Below are 18,340 nucleotides of genomic sequence, written 5' to 3' on the forward strand. Positions count from 1 at the left end.
AAAGGGGGTGGGATGGTGACGTTCATGACCAGAGGGCGGGGCCTGGAGCCGCTGTCAAGCTGCACATCATCACCCTGCCCCCCTTTGCCTCCTGCCATGGTGCTTGGCTGACTTCTGCACCGCTCCGCTGGGCCACCACAGGGGAGCAGCACGGTCCTCCCGGAGGGAACAGCCAGCATTTCAGCAACAGCGCAGCCCAGAGGGAACAGCCAGCATTTCAGCAACAGCACCCCCCAGAGGGAACAGCCAGCATTTCAGCAACAGCGCAGCCCAGAAGGAACAGCCAGCATTTCAGGCAACAGCACCCCCCAGAGGGAACAGCCAGCATTTCAGGCAACAGCGCCCCCCAGAGGGAACAGCCAGCATTTCGGCGTTACAGACTCTCAGACACTGGGCTTTTATATATATGATGTTTTAGGGGCTTTGAAGAAGACTGCTAATTCTGAACTTGGTTTTCCTTTTGTGTGAATTGTTTGTAGTGAATATCTGGATGGACTCTTACTTTTTGTGAGTTGTCTGCAGATAAGCTATGATTTTTTACAAATATGCTATTTATTCAAAATTGTTCAGCGAAGTCTTTATGCAAACAAATATCAGCCTATCAGCTATTCCAAAATATTTGATTATATCTTCAAATATTTACTAATCTTCATAAGTAGTGTCTGCTTCGTCATCTGAGTCACCAGATGTTTCTATTTCTGCTAAGTGATAGGATGACAAAGTTTACTGAAGAGGATATTTGAAGATGGATACCATAAACAATTCTGGCAGGAACTTTTTGTGCAAATATATATGTGCACAAGTTGTTTCCAGACTTTCAGCTTCCCCACAATGAGTGTTTCAATTTCTTTCTGAACACTGAATGAAAAAGCAAATTCTAAACCTGTTAATTTCATACTATTTGCACATTACAAAAAGAGCCACATAATGTCACACTTTCCCATTTCCTTTTCAGTCTCCCTAATTCTTGGAGTACAGTCTCGTAATCTTTCTGTCTGTTGCTCCTATGAAAGCCAGAAGTGGTTTTAGATGAAGATAGATCTCACAATGGCCTAGACAGAACATTTCAATGAAATATCAAAAGTCTGTGTTCTTCACACAGAACGTGAAACATACTGAATGCTGATAGAATTCGAAATCTGCTCTTTGCTCTCAGTTATACTACAAAACATTTGCTCTGTGAGCATTCCATGCTGAACAAAACCATCATATTAGCTGCAGATAAAATACATTAAACAACATTCATTTTTTAATGGTGAGACGTCATAAGGCTCAGTAATACATACAAAAACAGAGATCCTCAGCTGATGTAAACTGGCAAAACTCCACAGAAGTCACAGGCTGTGTCTACATTGGCAAGATTTTGTGCAAAAGCAGACACTTTTGCGCAAAAACATGCCACCTGGCAGGGAGTTCTTGCGCAAGAACACTGACGTTCTAATGTAAGAAATCAGTGCTTCTTGCGCAAGAACTATGACGCTCCCACTCAGGAAAAAGCTCTCTTGCGCAAATGTTCTTTCTTGCACAAGAGAGCATCTACACTGGCACAGATGCTCTTGCGCAAAAGCACATGAGAAAAGCAGAAAATAAGCTAGACCTTTTATAGAGAAAATGGGAAATATATGGGGAAGATGAGACACAGAGACCAGCCATAGGAAGGAATTTGACTAATCACAGAAAGTAAAAGGAAAAAGATTCTCTTATGATAGGGTAGGCTGAGTATAAGACAGCTAAATGAGGAGAGAGCCTAGTCACAGAACAGACTGCAGATCAACCAGGAAGGTAATGAATCTTCAGAATCTGAAATGAGGCAATTAGGGGGTTGATTTCTCAAATGATGATGTAGGTCAAGTAGGGTTAGCAAAGTGTGCAAAAGGTATAAATGAAGAAATATTCACTCACAAGCAAGTCCATAGATTCCTATGAGGCTGAGACCTAAGTACGCAGACCTTCTGCCATACCTCACCCTCAGTTATGAGCATGTAAAAAATTGTCACGATACCAGACTTAAGTACTGAAGGATCTGGGATACTCATTTGCATAAATAGGCCCTTACATCTGTACACAGGCTGACAGAAGTGAGTGGACTTTCCACAAGTACGGGGGCTCTTCTGTGCAGATTCCTTTTAGACTGTGTCTAGTAAGCTGTGCACGTGTCTACAATTAAGAATGCCTTTAATGGTCTTGTGACTATACAATAATTTCTGTTTCCCTTATAGTAATTTCAATCACACTCATATTAATGGAAGATTTTATAAATAGTTCACAAATGATTAGTAGATGTTGTAAGTGTGTTACAGAAACAGTAACATATGTTTTGGATGAACATTAATGTCATCCTCTCAGATAACAGAAATAAACACCACCTGATTTAGATCACCAGTCATATATCACAAATAAAGAATGGCAAATATGCAAAGACAAAATCAAATTGTTTTTTAATAATCCCTAAACATATTAGTAAGAAGTGTTACAGATATATATAAGGAAATCATTCACCTGTTGGATGCTATAATTATCTATTACTATTTAATATTTAATATTTAAAGCATCCATTATGCATTTAACAACCATTTATAAACTACTTATAAATGCGCATTTGTCTTTAAGTTTGACCATTATAGTTTTAGTATCACTTTCTTACATAGAACTCCCCCCTCCCTTTTTTTAACTGGTGTTCCATCTACTCATTTGTTCTCTTCTCCTTTTGATAGCTATTTGTCTTTCCAAAAAGTACAGGAGAGAGTAGGAAAACATCCTAACTGCCAGGGTGGTTAAACACTGGAATAAATTGCCTATGGAGGTTGTGGAATCTCGATCATTTGAGATATTTAAGAGCAAGTTGGATAGACATCTATCAAGGATGATCTAGACGGTGCTTAGTCCTGCTGTGAGGGCAGGGGACTGGACTTGATGACTTCTCAAGGTTCTTTCTTGTTCTAGTATTCTGGGATTAACTAGTAAAAAAGTGACACTGGAGGAACATTATATCCAAGTGACCACAAGCATTGAGACTTCCTGGGATAATTTTCCATACATTTCCTTTTTTCTACTACAGGTAAGTTCAGAGTTGGCTACTGCTTGGCTGTCTGGTAAAATATCTGGACAAATTACATCATCAAACCTGTTTTGCTGTTTTCTTAGCATGTGAGATAATGAGGTTTCTTAAGAGGCATGAAAAGAACTGACATAATAGATAAAAAAGAAAGTAAATCTAAGATCGTATCTATCTGGCTATCACCAGGGCCAAAGACCAAACTTCATAAATGCAAATGTTCCATCTATACAGCTGGGAGCCAGCTGGAATCTACATTTCATCTGTACAAATGAAGCAATGATGCCTTGACTAACTTTGGCTTTTATGAGGATGCAGTCTGGTGAAACAAAGGAAGTTAGTCACATACTAGAATTTAATTTTGAAAGCAGTACGACATTAAAGTTAGAATAGCCTAAACCAGGAAATGTCCTAGGGTAATTATTAGATCCAGAGACTTAGCTCAGGCTGGGCACACATACTGAGTTCTAGCAGAGAACTCCACTGTTGTTAGGAACTGGCCTGGAATTTTCTACAGCGAGTTAATATACAGTAACATCAGCAGTTATCCCAGAAAGCCAAAAAATCTTGATAACTGGAGATGTTCTCAAGTTGAAAGCTCAATAGTAAAGCCAAAATTTTAATTTGACTTCAGCGAGAAAGGTCAGTGCTCAGAAAGAACCTTTGAAAAATCAGACAAATTATGTAGAAGGGTTTAGGAGCCTAATCTTGGGTCATCAAGTTAGAAAGTGCTCACTGATTAAAAACAACAGCAATAAAATCAAATCCTATAATGTAAGCTCACACTTCCAGAAAAATAATACTTATAATGAAGCAAAACATAAAATGAAAAAATGACTCTTTGGCCACTTCCAATAAACCTCATTCCACTTGCTAATGTGCGTTTTAAGTCAATAGTCGCATCAGACCTCTAGAGTTGGATGTTAATAGGCCTCAAATAAAAGATTAAAAAGTTGTGAATATTTTATAAGCTATTCTAATTTAAAGTGCAATTGGTCCATGAGCAGGTTTTCATGTGTTATTATTCTCATTCTTGGCTTACAAAATCATCGTGATGACAGATCATTCCAATAGACCAAATTTTGAAGAAAGTGGGGAATATATCTTCTTAATTAAAACAAAATATTCCAAACTGCTCCTATTTACCTTTCAAATTGAACAGATTCTTGGCCATCTGTTGCTGATAACATTGATTTTCATTCCTCTTGGCATCGTACCTGCTAAAGTCAGTTCATATTAATGTCAGAGATGATGATGCATAAAGAATAAAAAATGTGACCATGTTTCAGCTATTGAGGCTCAGGAGGAAGGAATACAATATTAAACCAGTGGATATCTGAACTCAGCTAAATGTATCAGATTTTATCCAAGTTTCAGGGACACTCTGTCTTCCATTGATCTGTCTCTAGCAGTTTAGTGGTTGATTCAAAAGGGACTATGTCCTTTGTGTTGAATATAAAGATAATATAAAACATTTCTGTCAATGTTTTATGGTCCAGTGATCAGTATGCAAGTATACGATGACTATGGAAAGGTTTGATATGCTGTGATGAACTGCAAAGTGACACGCTGATTGATCTGTGAGCCCAGTGGAGAAGTCAGTCAATACCAGTGAAATTCATGAAGTGTTTTTCTGCCAGTTTCACAGATACGCCATTGATGCATACCAGAGAACTAATGTTATTAGCCAAGTTGTACAGCAACATCTGCTACTTCCATAAATCAATCAGTGACAAAATAATGGGGAAGCTGCCGTTTGCTTTTTGCAGCTGGTGACAAGCTAATCATTAGCTTCTCACTATTCAACACACTCCTTGCAAATATAAAGAACCATATACTCACTTATTATTAGTTCATCATCCTTGCAAATAAAATGCATATTGACCTGGTTGCCATAATATTTAAAATGGTTTCAACTCAAATTTTACTTTGCCAATCCTTTCTCCTTTTTCCATTCGCGTTTGTGCATCAAGTTAGCTTGCTCTTCTCCATTAAATCCCTCCTAAAAGTTTACTTTTAGCTAGCCTTCTACTCCTACTTCTAAGCCCTCATCATCAATATAAGACATAAGAGGCAAAAAGTACCTAAGTTCCTTTTGATCTGGAAACATGTTACAGAAATATGGTGTAAACTGGATGTTTTAAACTGTGATTAAGGAATTTCAGGGCTTCTAGTGAAGTCACACATAGTTTTATTAACAAACCAGAGACATAATGCATAAAATAATGGAGGAGAATGCCTATAACCAAGAAGCAGCATTCCTAGCCTAAATAATTCCTCCTCTTGCCCCTTAGTATGTCCCTATATTGTTTAATTTAGGGCCTAATCTTGCTTTGATAGAAGTCAAAGGTAGAACACCCTCTAGTTATGGGAGTAAGATCCAGCCATTTAGTTGTAAAGGGGCACAAACATCACTACAAGTTTATATCAGACCAACAATTTCCACAGAAAAGCCCTTAGGAAACATAGGAATTGCTACTTTTGATCAGACCAGTAATTCATTTAATCCAGTGTAGTCTCCTTACTAAAGGTGCCTCTGCTTATTTTCTGGGAAGACCCTGTGTGCTGCGATCTAGCCTCACAGACTACAATTTCCATGAAACCTTGGGAAAAACAGGAAGGAAGTGACTCTGGTGTGGAAGATCAGGGTCTCTCCAACTGCATGAGAAGAGAGGCCTAAGAGACTCTGCCCATGGATTTTGGAACAGAAGGGGAGCCAGACTGCTGTGGAGGAGTTTTATCCAATCCAGTGGCTGTTAGGGTACGTCTACACTAGCCCCCTAGTTCGAACTAGGGCGGCTAATGAGGGTGACCGAAATTGCAAATGAAGCACGGGATTTAAATATCTCATGCTTCATTAGAATGTTCCCGGGAGGTTGCCATTTTGGAAACTGACTAGCCCGGAATAACTGGCCGCGTCTACATGCAGCAGTGAAACAGGAGCTCGAAGTAAACCCCTTAACTCAAATTAGCTGTTAAACATCATTCCACGAGGAGTAACAGCTAATTCGAGTTAGGGGTTTATTTTAAACTCCCGTTTCACTGCCGCGTGTAGACGTGGGCAGTTATTCCGGGCTAGTCAGTTTCCAAAATGGCGACCTCCCGGGAACATGCTAATGAAGCGTGGTGTATTTAAATCCCGCACTTCATTTGCAATTTCGGTCACCCTCATTAGCCTCCCTAGTTTGAACTAGGGGACTAGTGTAGATGTACCCTTAGAGTGCAGCTACAGACTGGGCCTAGATGCCTTTGGAACTGGGATCTAGCAGGCTGCTTCTGATAGGCACAGTATGAGACTGTGAGTAACTGGGCATCTTTGGGGAAATGCTGCCTGGGACAGACCTCAGAGATACAGACTAACTCTGGGTTCAAAGAGAGGCAGAGAGGCCAAGCCAGTGAACAAGAGCTGCTGCATAGCTTGGACCCACATACACCCTACCTTTATAGAATCTTCATTACAGCTGCAGTTCTTCAAGCGCGCCCACGCAAGCAAGAATCTGGGACTCTGAGTCCAGGAGTGTGCACACTGGGGTGGGATAAATATTGGCAGCTAGATAAGTTCCTTTTACTTCTGTGTACTTTGTTAATTGATGTTATTCACTGTTAATTTGTTAAAGCCTGTTTCTTTAAGTTAAGTAAAGGTTGTTCATTCTAATGCAATCTATTAGATGTATATTATTTATGATTTGTAATTGTTGTCCTGGAGTTAGAGCAGGTTTATTGCTGGAATAAGTTTCTTCCTGGAGGCTACCAAGGCACACCAGTGTGTACAGGGCCAGCCAGGTGGAGGCACCGCCATTGTACATTCTTTATGAGCAAGGGACTGCAGCAAGGGGGTGGATAGGTTTTCCCCAACCAACCATAACCACCACTGGGGTACTCAGGATCTCCTTTTATGTCAAGACCATCAGGCGCCCCGGCACACCTGTGAGCATGACCTGCTCCCGAGTAACCTAGGGAGGAAAAAGGGGCTACACCAGTATCCTCATTTCAACAGTGTCCAATATGCTTCAGAGAATGTACATATACCCCTACAACCACCATGTGGGATAACCATCCCAAACTGATAGTTTCCCCCAACCCTCATTACTAAGACAATGGCCACTGCCCTGAATCATGGGAATGTCTATCTTCCAAATCTCATGTTTATTTTTTCATATTTAGTATGACAATGCTGGATTATATATGTAATCCTCCAGTGCCAAAGAAAAGCTTGTTAGGATACAGTGTGAGGGCCACGTGTGCAGAAGTCAGTATATTATTTTGTCTGACTTGGATAAAAAGTACCAAAGTTCCTTTTGACCTGGAAACATATTACAGGAAAGATGGTGCAAACTCGATGTGTTTAAACTGTGATTAGGGAATTCCAAGGCTTCTAATGAGGTCACAAATAGTTTTAGTAACAAACAAACATGCCAAGATGAGAGGAAGATGTTGTAAATGGAACCATGGGATAATTGTTTTGACTGCTTAGTTCTTATGAGATGGGATCACATGGCAAGCTCTTTTAAAAGGAAGATGCAAGGGGCATAAGGAGAAAGGTGATACTATGTATCAGTTGGCTTCAACATCATGGTTGTCACCAGCCCAACCCTGCTGAGGCCCAGGAATTTCTCATCTAACCACTGGGCTTTTACTTGTACTCAAAGAACTAGCAAGAAGAGAGAACCAGATTACATCAGCATCTCCATCAGGTTGAGCTAAATTTTAAGCAACACTTGTACCAAGTGAAGGTTCCTTCTGTAAGGTGTTAATTTCCTCCCCAACTTAACCTTATCTCCTTAACATTTGGTGTTTGCCTTCTAGGAGGGGAAAAAAAGGAGGTCAGAAAGCACGAGTGCCTCTTTCTTGCACATGAACCACCTGCTCACCCCCATCGCATCTCAACAGATCTGGTGTGGAGCACAGGAAGGAAACAAGGATAGGGAGAGCAAAACTTTGGGAAGGCCACAGATTACAGGAGGACATTGAGGGCATGTTGGGCGGTATATCTGAAGTGGACGAATGAACCGGAACTATGAAGCTGAGGTCTTAGAAGGAGCTTGGCTCGCCAGGAGGAGGAAAATGAACATGCTGGGCGGAATATAGATTATCTGTTGTGATGCAAGGTGATGTTGTGATATAAGGTATACCAAAGACTGATGCAATGATATACGAGCTCAAAAATTAGGATGGCTAATTCCAGGCTCTTCCCCTGACCCAGATAACTACATCTGTGCTGTAGAGCTCACATGGCAACTTATTCAGACTTACATGGTATATTAGTTCAATTATTGCTGAGTTCATTTCATTTACTTCTGTGCCACAGGCAAAACATAACGGTAATTACTAATTTTGCTGCTTCTAACCCTTGGGAACTCCTTCAGGCCTAATGAATGGGCCACTAGTATCACACATTATTGTAGGAAGGGTTAGGGGAGCATAAATGGGAATGTAAACATGTCCAAATATGGACATGGGAGAAATTAGAATGACCAAAAATAAAAAGAGTACAATGATGGAAGGCTTGATGTTCAGAAATGCTTATATAAAAGAAAAGAAGGAGAAAAGAATGAATTTATTCACTGGGTGATATTTTATCACATACTATTTTAGGTGGTATAGTTGCAAGCTTTGAAGGAACCATCTGCTTTTCTGACAGTTCACACTTAAAAGTAGATTATTTTTCAAGAGATGATCAATTTTCAGAACTAATGCTGTATGATGTCCCCCTCCCTCCTAAAAAAATTCATATTTTCACTGAAGGGTTGAAGAACTTTTAAAAATTAAGACTTTGCTTGCAGGGTTGTTGTAGCTATGTTGGTCCCAGTGTATGAGAGACACCTTGTAAGTGACATAACACCATTTCCTGGACCAACTTCTGTTGGTGGAAGGGGCAAGTTTTTGAGCTTCAAAGAACTAAAGAATTCTTCTGTGATGCTCATAGGCTTGTCTCTTCCTACAACTGATGTTGGCTCAATAAAAGGTATTACCTCACCTAAATATATACAGTCTCTCTAAATATATACAGATATTGCCTCTGTTTTAAAGGTGGTTTTACAATGTAGTTGTTAAACTATGAAACCACACCACAGAACAAGCTAGAACCAGTGGAGCCTACCTTCCTCCGGTGGGATGGCACAATAAAAAAAGTTTCAATATTATGCTTCTTCAAGAAACTGTTCCTTTCATGGCCGTATCCTGGTTCTACCTCATAGTCACCATTTAGGCACTCTAAAGTGGTCTTTGTTATGTGAACTTTCCTAGGGAGAAAGACAGGAAAAAATTTATGCAATGATTTACCACGAGCCAGTACTTATTCATTTGGGTGAGATCCACCACTATGCAGAGGGCCAATACAAAGGTCGATTACACACACAGATAATAAGTGGCCTTTTGTTGTAGGGCAGCTAAATTTTGTCAGCCAACCAGAAAGTAGAGGAATTTTAGCATATAAACTTCCTATATAGCAAATGCTGTGAACAAATGTGAGTAACTATAGAGTCTTGTTGATTTTACAAAGTATGCAGGTATACATGTTATATTTCAAGTTCTCTGGCATTCTAAGTGTTTACTAAACTGCTTGTGGGATATATTAGCCCTCCATTTGATGCATGCAACTCCACTCTTTAAATTTTTGTAATGGATGTTCTTTTTCTGCTACATAAACGTCAAGTTTTTGTTTTCACTTTTCCATCCATTTACAACATTAAGGGCTTGCCTCCATAGGTGTACTTGAGAAACTGAAAGTCAACTTTCAAAGTGGATTAGTTAAACCATGTTAAGCCTCTGGGTGGACACTCTAATTCAGCACTGAAGTGACCTTAATTCAATTGAGCATAATTCACTTTGAAACTAAAATAAAGCTATACTGAATTATGGTCAATTTACTTCTGAATAAGAGAGTCCATTTAGGGGGTTAATGAAGTTTAATCCACTCACAGTTGGTTAATTTGGATTAATTTTCCTGAGTGTCCCCATGTAGAAAGTTTTAATTCAGCCATCCCATTCTGTTTTTCCACGAATGCCAGATAGGTTTCTTCTGGTTGGTCTATTTTTCCTAGAAACATGTTTATACTTTTTTTCCATGCTACTCTTTATACATGCAACATCTTCATAGAAATTAACTATAAAGATATTACTTCTCTAAAGTTTTTTCGATTTCTTTTTACTGTGATGCCTTAAAAGTTTCCAAAGCAAATCAAACTACAAAAATCATCTCAAATAAACAAATACCAATCAAGAAAGAAATTTCTCATCTTAACCACAAGAGTTACCAGGCCCCATTCCTCCCTGTTCAATAGAACACACACCGTTTTGTAAAAATCCAACAAATCTTCATTGGATACGGAGGGTCCTGTTCTCACACATGTGTACGCACCTAACTTGTGTATAAAAATGCTCAATGCATCCTTGCAATTTCAGTTCTCGCTAGGACCCATATCCAATTCAATTACTGAGTGTTATTAAAAGCATGATTTGCACATATACACTGAATATTTGGATACATATGTTAGGCACAAACTAATGTTTGCAAGGTATTGGGCATGACTAACTTTGAAAATCTGACTTTTGTATTGGTAATAACAAGCCCTGTAGTTAGATGCACAAATGGACATACCTTCCTCTACAATACATGGAGGTAACTCCATTTTACTGATAGGAATATTTAGCTCTTTCTTGACTGAAACTATCATTGTTTTATTCCTACCCTTCATATTTGATGATTTCTAGTGAAAAACATATTCAGAGGACAGCTACATTTTATCAGAATTTTGTTCACATTTGCTTCTCTTAATCATTACTAATAGAGATCTGCAGGCCAATCAATCCTAGGCTATGCCTACATTATGGGGCTTTATCGGAAAAAGGTACGCAAATTGCACTTTGCAATTTGCGTACCTTTTTCTGATTTTTTTTTGGAAGATGCTTTTCTGAAATTTGGCCCATCTACACTGGGCCAAATTTTGGGGAAAAAAACCCTCTTTCGAAGAGTCCTTCTTCCTTGTGGGAGGAGGAAGACAGGGCTTCCAGAAGAGCGTTCCCTGGACACGGCAGAGTTTTTCCGGGATACCTTCAGGTATCCCAGAAAAACCCCATAGTCTAGACATAGCTCTAGTGTTCTTCAAATGTTTGTACAGCAGCCTCAGAGCTCATAACCTGAAACACCCATACATATCAGTTATCGTAGTAAATGGCTTTGCAAAATACTTTCATTTAAAGAGAGAAATAATGTATGCTCACATACAGGGCTGTAGAGGTTTTTTTCTGAGACTTACCCAGGCAATCCTCCAGTTTCCATTACATTTGCCAGAGTCACATCGTTTGACCAGACATCATATTGCCATTTGCGGAGACCTAAGACCCCGCAAAGCACTCTGCCTGTGTGTAGTCCAACTCTCATGTTGAGATCCACTTCAGTGGCTTCTGCTACAGACCTGAAAACAGATGGTATCAGATCTTTAGAGAAGAACATTCCTTTCCATCATATCCTGGTCTCTTTCTCTCAAGACTTATTGTTTCAGCTTATATACATATTCCCAGTTTCAAATAAATGGTTTTTAAAAATTTCAGACAAGTGACACAGCAAGCTAAGGTTCTTGCCTTCCCAAGCTTTGGGGAAAGTTCAAACTCTGATTCATACTACTACCAAAATAGATGTTGTGAAAGATGATTTCGCCTGTAGTTCCCCCTCCCCTCCCATGAATCAAAATCTCAGTACCCCATAGTGGTACCTGGAACCTGGCTGCTTCATGCTAGTTGTAAAATACAAACTCAGACAGCTGTGTGCTAGATGGGCAGTTACACTGACAACAGAACAGGGAAGAGAAATGATCCCAGCAATAGAAAAGTTGCTGACACCACAGTGTCCACAGTGGTAGATTTCCCATCGGCAGAATACCCTATGTGTCTGTCTATAGAACATTTTAAAAGCTGGTTTATGTTCTCCGAGGCTATGTCTACACTGCAGGCTTTTGCCAGCAGAGAGTATGCTAATGAAGTGCTCATTAGCATTTGTCGTGCTGTCATTTGCATATTCTTAGCCGATGCTTTTTGCACAAGAGGTTTTTGTGCAAAACCAAGCAGCGTAGATGGGTCCGTTTTGCACAAAATCCCCCTTTTGCGCAAGATTCTCATGCCTTTTGCGCAAAACGGATCTGTCTACACTGCTTGTTTTTGCACAAAAACCTCTTGCACAAAAAGCATCAGCTTCATTAGCATGCTCTCTGCTGGCAAAAGCCTGCAGTGTAGGCATAGCCTTATTGTTCTTGCTTTGTTTTATTTCCTTTCACACCTATAAAAAACACTTTTTGGCCGCTTAAGATGATGGTAAGTTTACCAAAGATCTAAACCAGCAGTGGGCAATGTTCACTAGTGCAATCAGCACACAGCTCACTTCATGTACCCTTGCTTTATGTGCGTGTTACTTGAATAATACCAGTAGGAAAACAACTATGTGGATGGAAACCAATAGAATCTAGTAACCCTGCATGGAGAACACAACAAACAAAATGTCTTGCAGGCCACATATTGAAACTTGATGGACTCATGTGGACTGCAGGCTGCCCACCACTGATATAAATAATAAATAATAATAATAATAATAATAATAATAATAATAATAATAATGTTTTATTTCTTACGAAAGAGTGAGTATTTTTATCCCAAGCTTCCAGCACCAAATTAAATTTTGATTTGAGTTTCAGGGTTGAATGAATCTAACAATTTATAGCAAAATCCATTCAAACATTATCTTGCACCTAATTTTACCCAGAAAAAAAACACAGGGCTAAAACAATGGGGCTTTAATTTATATTGTCCCAGGGTCATTTGAAATTTGGTTGAAGTTCATTTGAAAAGTCTGCTCCTCTTACTAAACCTTGTGGGAACTTGGTACGTGATTGAAGTTTTGCAAATTGTACTATGTAGTTCTAGTTGCCATCTTCTCAGTATTTGTCATTACATTTCTTGCAAAGCTTAGATCTTTTATCAAAATAAACAGTACACACTTTACTTGTAACTCAGCTGATCTAGTGACAGCCAAAGTGTGTTTATCTCTGTCTCACACTTATTTACCCACAGTTTTTTCTGTGATAATTTTTCCTGTTCCCAAATGTGTATTTACGTTAGGCAGCTATGACAGGTGACAGCAAACTGATGGTGGAATCAAAAGAAAATTGTTGAAACTATCTTATTAAGTGTAATTTTAACCCGACATGCATCCAACCAAACATATTTAAATACAGTATTACAAGGGATCATTTTCAAATGAATATAAAAATAGACAACATTACTTTTAGAGTTCCTTCATTTCATAGAAAGCATCTATTCTATTTAAACAGCCTAGTTTTGTGTTAGAGGTTGGCGAATGTTTATGGGTAAAGGGATTTCACCATAAGCTGTTGCATAGGGCACTGAGGAGGAGGTTAATCTTGTGGGTAGAACACTAAACTGGAATTGAAGAGATCTGGCATCAATTCATAGCTCCAGGCCAGACTTAGGTAAATCACTTAATCTCTCTTGTGTCTCTGTTCATAGTCTGCAAAATGGAAATAACATCCCCCAGCCTTTGTCTGCTAATGACACAGTGGCTGGTCTCTAGGTGTGATTGTAATACAGATTCATAGCAATGATAATAATATGTCATGGAGGAGACGCTGATCACCTTCTGCACTAGGGTGAATTCCATCTACGCTTTTCTCTTTGTGCATCAGAGAAAGTCCTAAACAATAAACATCAATAGCAATGTTTATCTCCCCTAATTTACTTCTTTATTCTGTAGTATTTGCTTGGCATGCTATGATTAGTTTTACTATTTGATGAACAGCTCAATTTCTTTGATTAAAACTTATTGAAGTAAAAACTAATTTTTTCTAAGAGTCTCTGATTGTTTAATTTCCTCCTTACAATGATTCATATTTAACACGTCAGTAATCATTTTCTTGTATTAATTTCCTTACTGCTCTCAAGATTTCAGATTCAAAATCTGTCCCTCACCAGTGCACACAAACAGGATATGCCAGTCCTGATCAGTACTCCCTGTAAGCTGAGCACTTGTGGGGCTGCTCAGGAGAGATTCACATGCTGTCCAGCTGATTAAAAGCATGCCCACAGCCAGGTTTTGTTTCTACTGGTGGTGCATATTCGTACATGCCTTGGTGCACATAAAAAATATTCTGCCAATGGAAATTATTCTGCACATGGATGGAAAAAATTTGAATATGGATGGAAAAGATTAGAAGGGAGAATTAGGTCCTGATCTTTGTGCTTCTGCGTGTAGTTAGGATAGCTATCCAGAAATACACAGGGCTATATTTTGTCTAATCCTGTGAGGCCACTCAGGAAAGTGGGATCTTCCAGTCACACAGCCTTCTCTGATTGAGGCTCAGGCACACAAGACCGTTCCCTCACCTCACCTCTGTGAGCAAATGGGCATGGTGAAGTGCCAGTAAGGAATAGGAGGAATGAGGCAAAGTCTTGACTCCACCCTCCATGCGTGAGACAGCACACATGGCCCGACTTAGGCTACGTCTAGACTGCATACCTCTTTCGAAAGAGGTTTTTTCGGAAGATACTTTTGAAAAAACCTCTTTTGAAAAAGAGCATCTAGACTACAACCAGTACTTTTGAAAAAACAAGCCACTTTCTTAAAAGAGAGCAGTCTGGATGCTCTCTTTCGAACAACCACAGTTTGCACTACATAGCGCTTTTTTTTCGAAAGAGCACTTTCGAAAAAAGGCATTCTTCCTTGTAAAACGAGGTTTTCCGTGGTCAGAAAAACTGCTGCATTCTTTTGATTTACTGTCAACAGAATGCGGCAGCAGTCTACATGCAGGGGAAGTTTTTTCAAAAAAAGCCACTTTTTTAAAAAAAATCCTGTAGTCTAGGCACACCCTTCTTGTGGCAGTGAGGCTTCATCTACACTACAGGTATTTGTCAGCAGAGAGTATGCTAATGAAGTGCTCATTAGCCTTTGTCACGCTCTCATTTGCATATCTCTGCTGATGTTTTTTGCGCAAAAACAAGCACTGTAGATGAAGCTGTTTTGCACAATAATACGTTTTTGCACAAGATCCCTTATGCCTCAAAAAAGGAGGTATACAGGATCTTGCACAAAAGGGTTTTTTTTGCGCAAAACAGACCTGTCTACACTGCTAGTTTTTACGCAAAAACCTCTTGCGCAAAAAGCATCAGCAGAGAATATGCAAATGACAGCACAAATGCTAATGAGAACTTCATTAGCATACTCTCTTCAGTGTAGATGTAACCTTGAGTAACCCAAGAAAGAGTGAAGTAACATGATCATTCAATGTAGGAAGCTAGCAAAGGAAGAATTTTGACTGAATTGTAATATCTTTCCTTCTGTAGTAGCGTAGCTACCCATGTGCAGGGTTGAGTCTGAAGATTAATTCTAGCCTGCAGAAATTTACATTTTACACAAGCAGGAATTGTAATTAGTTATTAAAGTCCAAGTTAATGGGACAACAACTGACAACAATCTATTGCCCTGAAACTGCAAACACTTATACATGAGCTTAACAGAGCAGCACACTCCACGGTTAATGTCTCAAATGGGACATAACATTTTTGCTTCTCTTTCTGGAGGCAAGTGGCCAGTTGGGGTGAAATTTCACACAGGGTTAATGTTATGCTGTTTGAATTTTCCATGTAGGTTTTAATTTCGTTTCTCCTCAGACATTTTACTGTGAAGCTTATGAATTTGGCCTCTGGCTGAAATTTCCCTGTGGCAACTTTTCATTGTTAACTGATATCTCTTTGAAAACATTGTCTCTTTACCTGTAACTTGGCAGAGAAGCAGACACTGATGAAGAATGATATAATGTTCAGGTTTTGTTTTGTTTTTTTGGTTGAAAAAAATGGTGTAATTTTTAGCATTCATTCACATTATAGACAAGAAGTTTCTACCCTATACACACAATTTGATGGGTGCTAGGAATACACAAGTCTGATTAATTAAATTTGAAAAATAATTCAGCTCTTGCTCTTATGATATAGTGCTGTATATGTGGCTCCAGAGTTTTTACTCCAAAAATCTGTCAATTTTGTATTTAGTTCAAACTGACCATTTTCAACATTCAACTAAGACCACGATCCTATGCATACCTATGCATATGCTTATTTTAACTCATGTGAGCAGACCCGTGATGCCAATTCTCATGAGTAAATGTAAGTACAGGTATGAGTATTTCAAGATTAGGGCCTTACCAGCCTTCATATATAAAGCCCTGCAAACCCATGGATATCCACTTTATATGTGCAGGTATCCACATCCATGGGTGCAGATACCCACAGCTCATTATTGCAAATACGGATATCCACTGATAGCAATTTTTATCTAGAACCTTGCAAATTTGTGGATATCTGCTTTATGTCCATGGGTATCCACATTTTTGCAGATTTCAAATACCAATTATGTAACTTTGCAGGGCTCTATTCATATAGTCTAGTCACATAACACAGAAGTTGCGCATTATCTGGAGTCCAATATCTACACGTATGTTTGCATACATTATTTTCTATTTACAAAATACTAAAAACTCTTTCATCTTGAAAAAAAATGTCAAAAGTCACATTAAATTAAAGAACAGGGGAAGGAAATATCCCTCAAAAAGAGAAAAGAGGTACAATGTATCAAGACCTGGAAGAGAAATTTGTTCTTTCCTCTGCTCTAAATGTCATTGAAGAAAGTAAAAAAACTCATCTTTTAAGGAAATGCACTTTTAAAATAGGAGCACTGTAGCATAAAATATCTGCAAATTCTAGTTAGATATCTCAAAATATAGTATAAATATTGCATTACTGATTACGACTTATTGAAGAATGTGATCTTTGCAATGTATTCATGGATCATGAAGAAGAATGTGCTTTGAACAAATAACCATTTGAAATTGTTCAATTAACACAAAATCTAAATTGTGAATGTATCTTTACACTCTTTCCAGAGACTGCAAAATGGGCCAGTGATATTGGATCATTATTGAAGCCAAGCAGAAAAAAAAAATTGTTCAAGAATATTCATTCAAATTTAAAATTCTCAGTTTGCTTTCACTGTATTTTGCAATTACTTTCCATGAATTTTCCAGCAAACATGAATAATGAAGTATATTAAGCACCTGTTAATAAATACACACACTGAACACATTTCAGAGACAAAATTTCAGTGTCTCCTCTCAATGCTGTGACATTTTTGTCTAAGCAAGGGGTGGGGAACCTTTTTTGGTGTGGGGGCACTGACCCACAGAAAAATCAATTGGGGGCTGCACACAAGTGGGAAAAATAACCCCCCAAAACCCTTCACTGACATGGCCCACAACTGAGAAGGAAAGAGACTCCCCACATACCCCTTCTACACCAAAGCCTAGGGGGCCTAGCCTAGTGGATTTTGTACTCCAGTCCTGCAGTGGGGCAGCAGGGGGGCAGGGGAAAGCTACACACTCCATGTCTACACACCAGGCAGTTATTTCAAAATAATGTCAAAATACTGTCAAGTTGGAGTACTTCTGACTCCGACTCCTGTAAACCTCACCGAACGAGGAGTAAGGGAAGTGGGAGGAAGAGTGCTCTATTTCAAAATAAGTGCTGTGTAGATGCTCCCAATTTCAAAAAAAGTTATTTCGAAATAAGCTACACAATTAACATAGTTCAATTTGCAGAGCTTATTTTGAGTTAAGCCCTGAAGTGTAAACACACCCTAAAGGATTACCCAGTGGAGGCACCCAGTGGGAACAGTGAATGAGCAGGAGTCAGGAGCAGCTATTAACTTAAGATCCCTCTAACTCCCCCTCCCCACCCAGGGTGGGAGGCGATTCAGCTTTGGACTCTGGGGGTACATCTACATAGCAGTTATTTTGGTATTATATCCTTTATTCTGAAATAATGGAATGCGCTTTCTACACAAGAAGCCTGTTATTTTGAAATAAATTCAAAATAATGGGCTTCTTACTCCGACTTCCTGTAAACCTCATTGTACAAGGATTAAGGAAGTCAGCGGTGTACTCAGCAGGCAGTTATTTCGAAATAATGTCAAAATGCTGTCAAGCTGGAGGATTTCTGTAACCCTCATTGTACAAGGATTAAGGGAAGTTGAAGAAAGAGTGCTCTATTTCGAAATAAGCTACGCAATTGACATAGCTCAAGTTGCATATCTTATTTTGAATGAAGCCCTGCTGTGTAGATGCACCCTTGGAACTATTGTAAAGGCTGCTCACTAATTATGCTCTAAGGCCCTAGCACAGGGCTTTGCTTAGGGGGAAAAAGGTAAAGGCAGGCCAGGAGTGTGAATGG

At 39.1% G+C, this 18,340-nt stretch overlaps 1 protein-coding gene across 1 annotated transcript in view; it reads right to left on the reverse strand.

Annotated features, from left to right (window-relative positions):
- Positions 1-18,340, reverse strand: part of ADCY1 (adenylate cyclase 1) — a 268,804-nt gene that overhangs the window by 81,886 nt on the left and 168,578 nt on the right. Inside the window, exons 6-7 of the mRNA XM_075921701.2 lie at positions 11,314-11,472; positions 9,156-9,297 (exon numbers count right to left, since the gene is read on the reverse strand). Coding sequence (XP_075777816.1) covers positions 9,156-9,297; positions 11,314-11,472 — 301 coding nt within the window. The remainder of the gene's footprint in view (positions 1-9,155; positions 9,298-11,313; positions 11,473-18,340) is intronic.

Source organism: Pelodiscus sinensis, chromosome 2 (genome assembly GCF_052426305.1).
Source record: "Pelodiscus sinensis isolate ZL-2025 chromosome 2, ASM5242630v1, whole genome shotgun sequence".
NCBI lineage: Eukaryota > Metazoa > Chordata > Testudines > Trionychidae > Pelodiscus > Pelodiscus sinensis.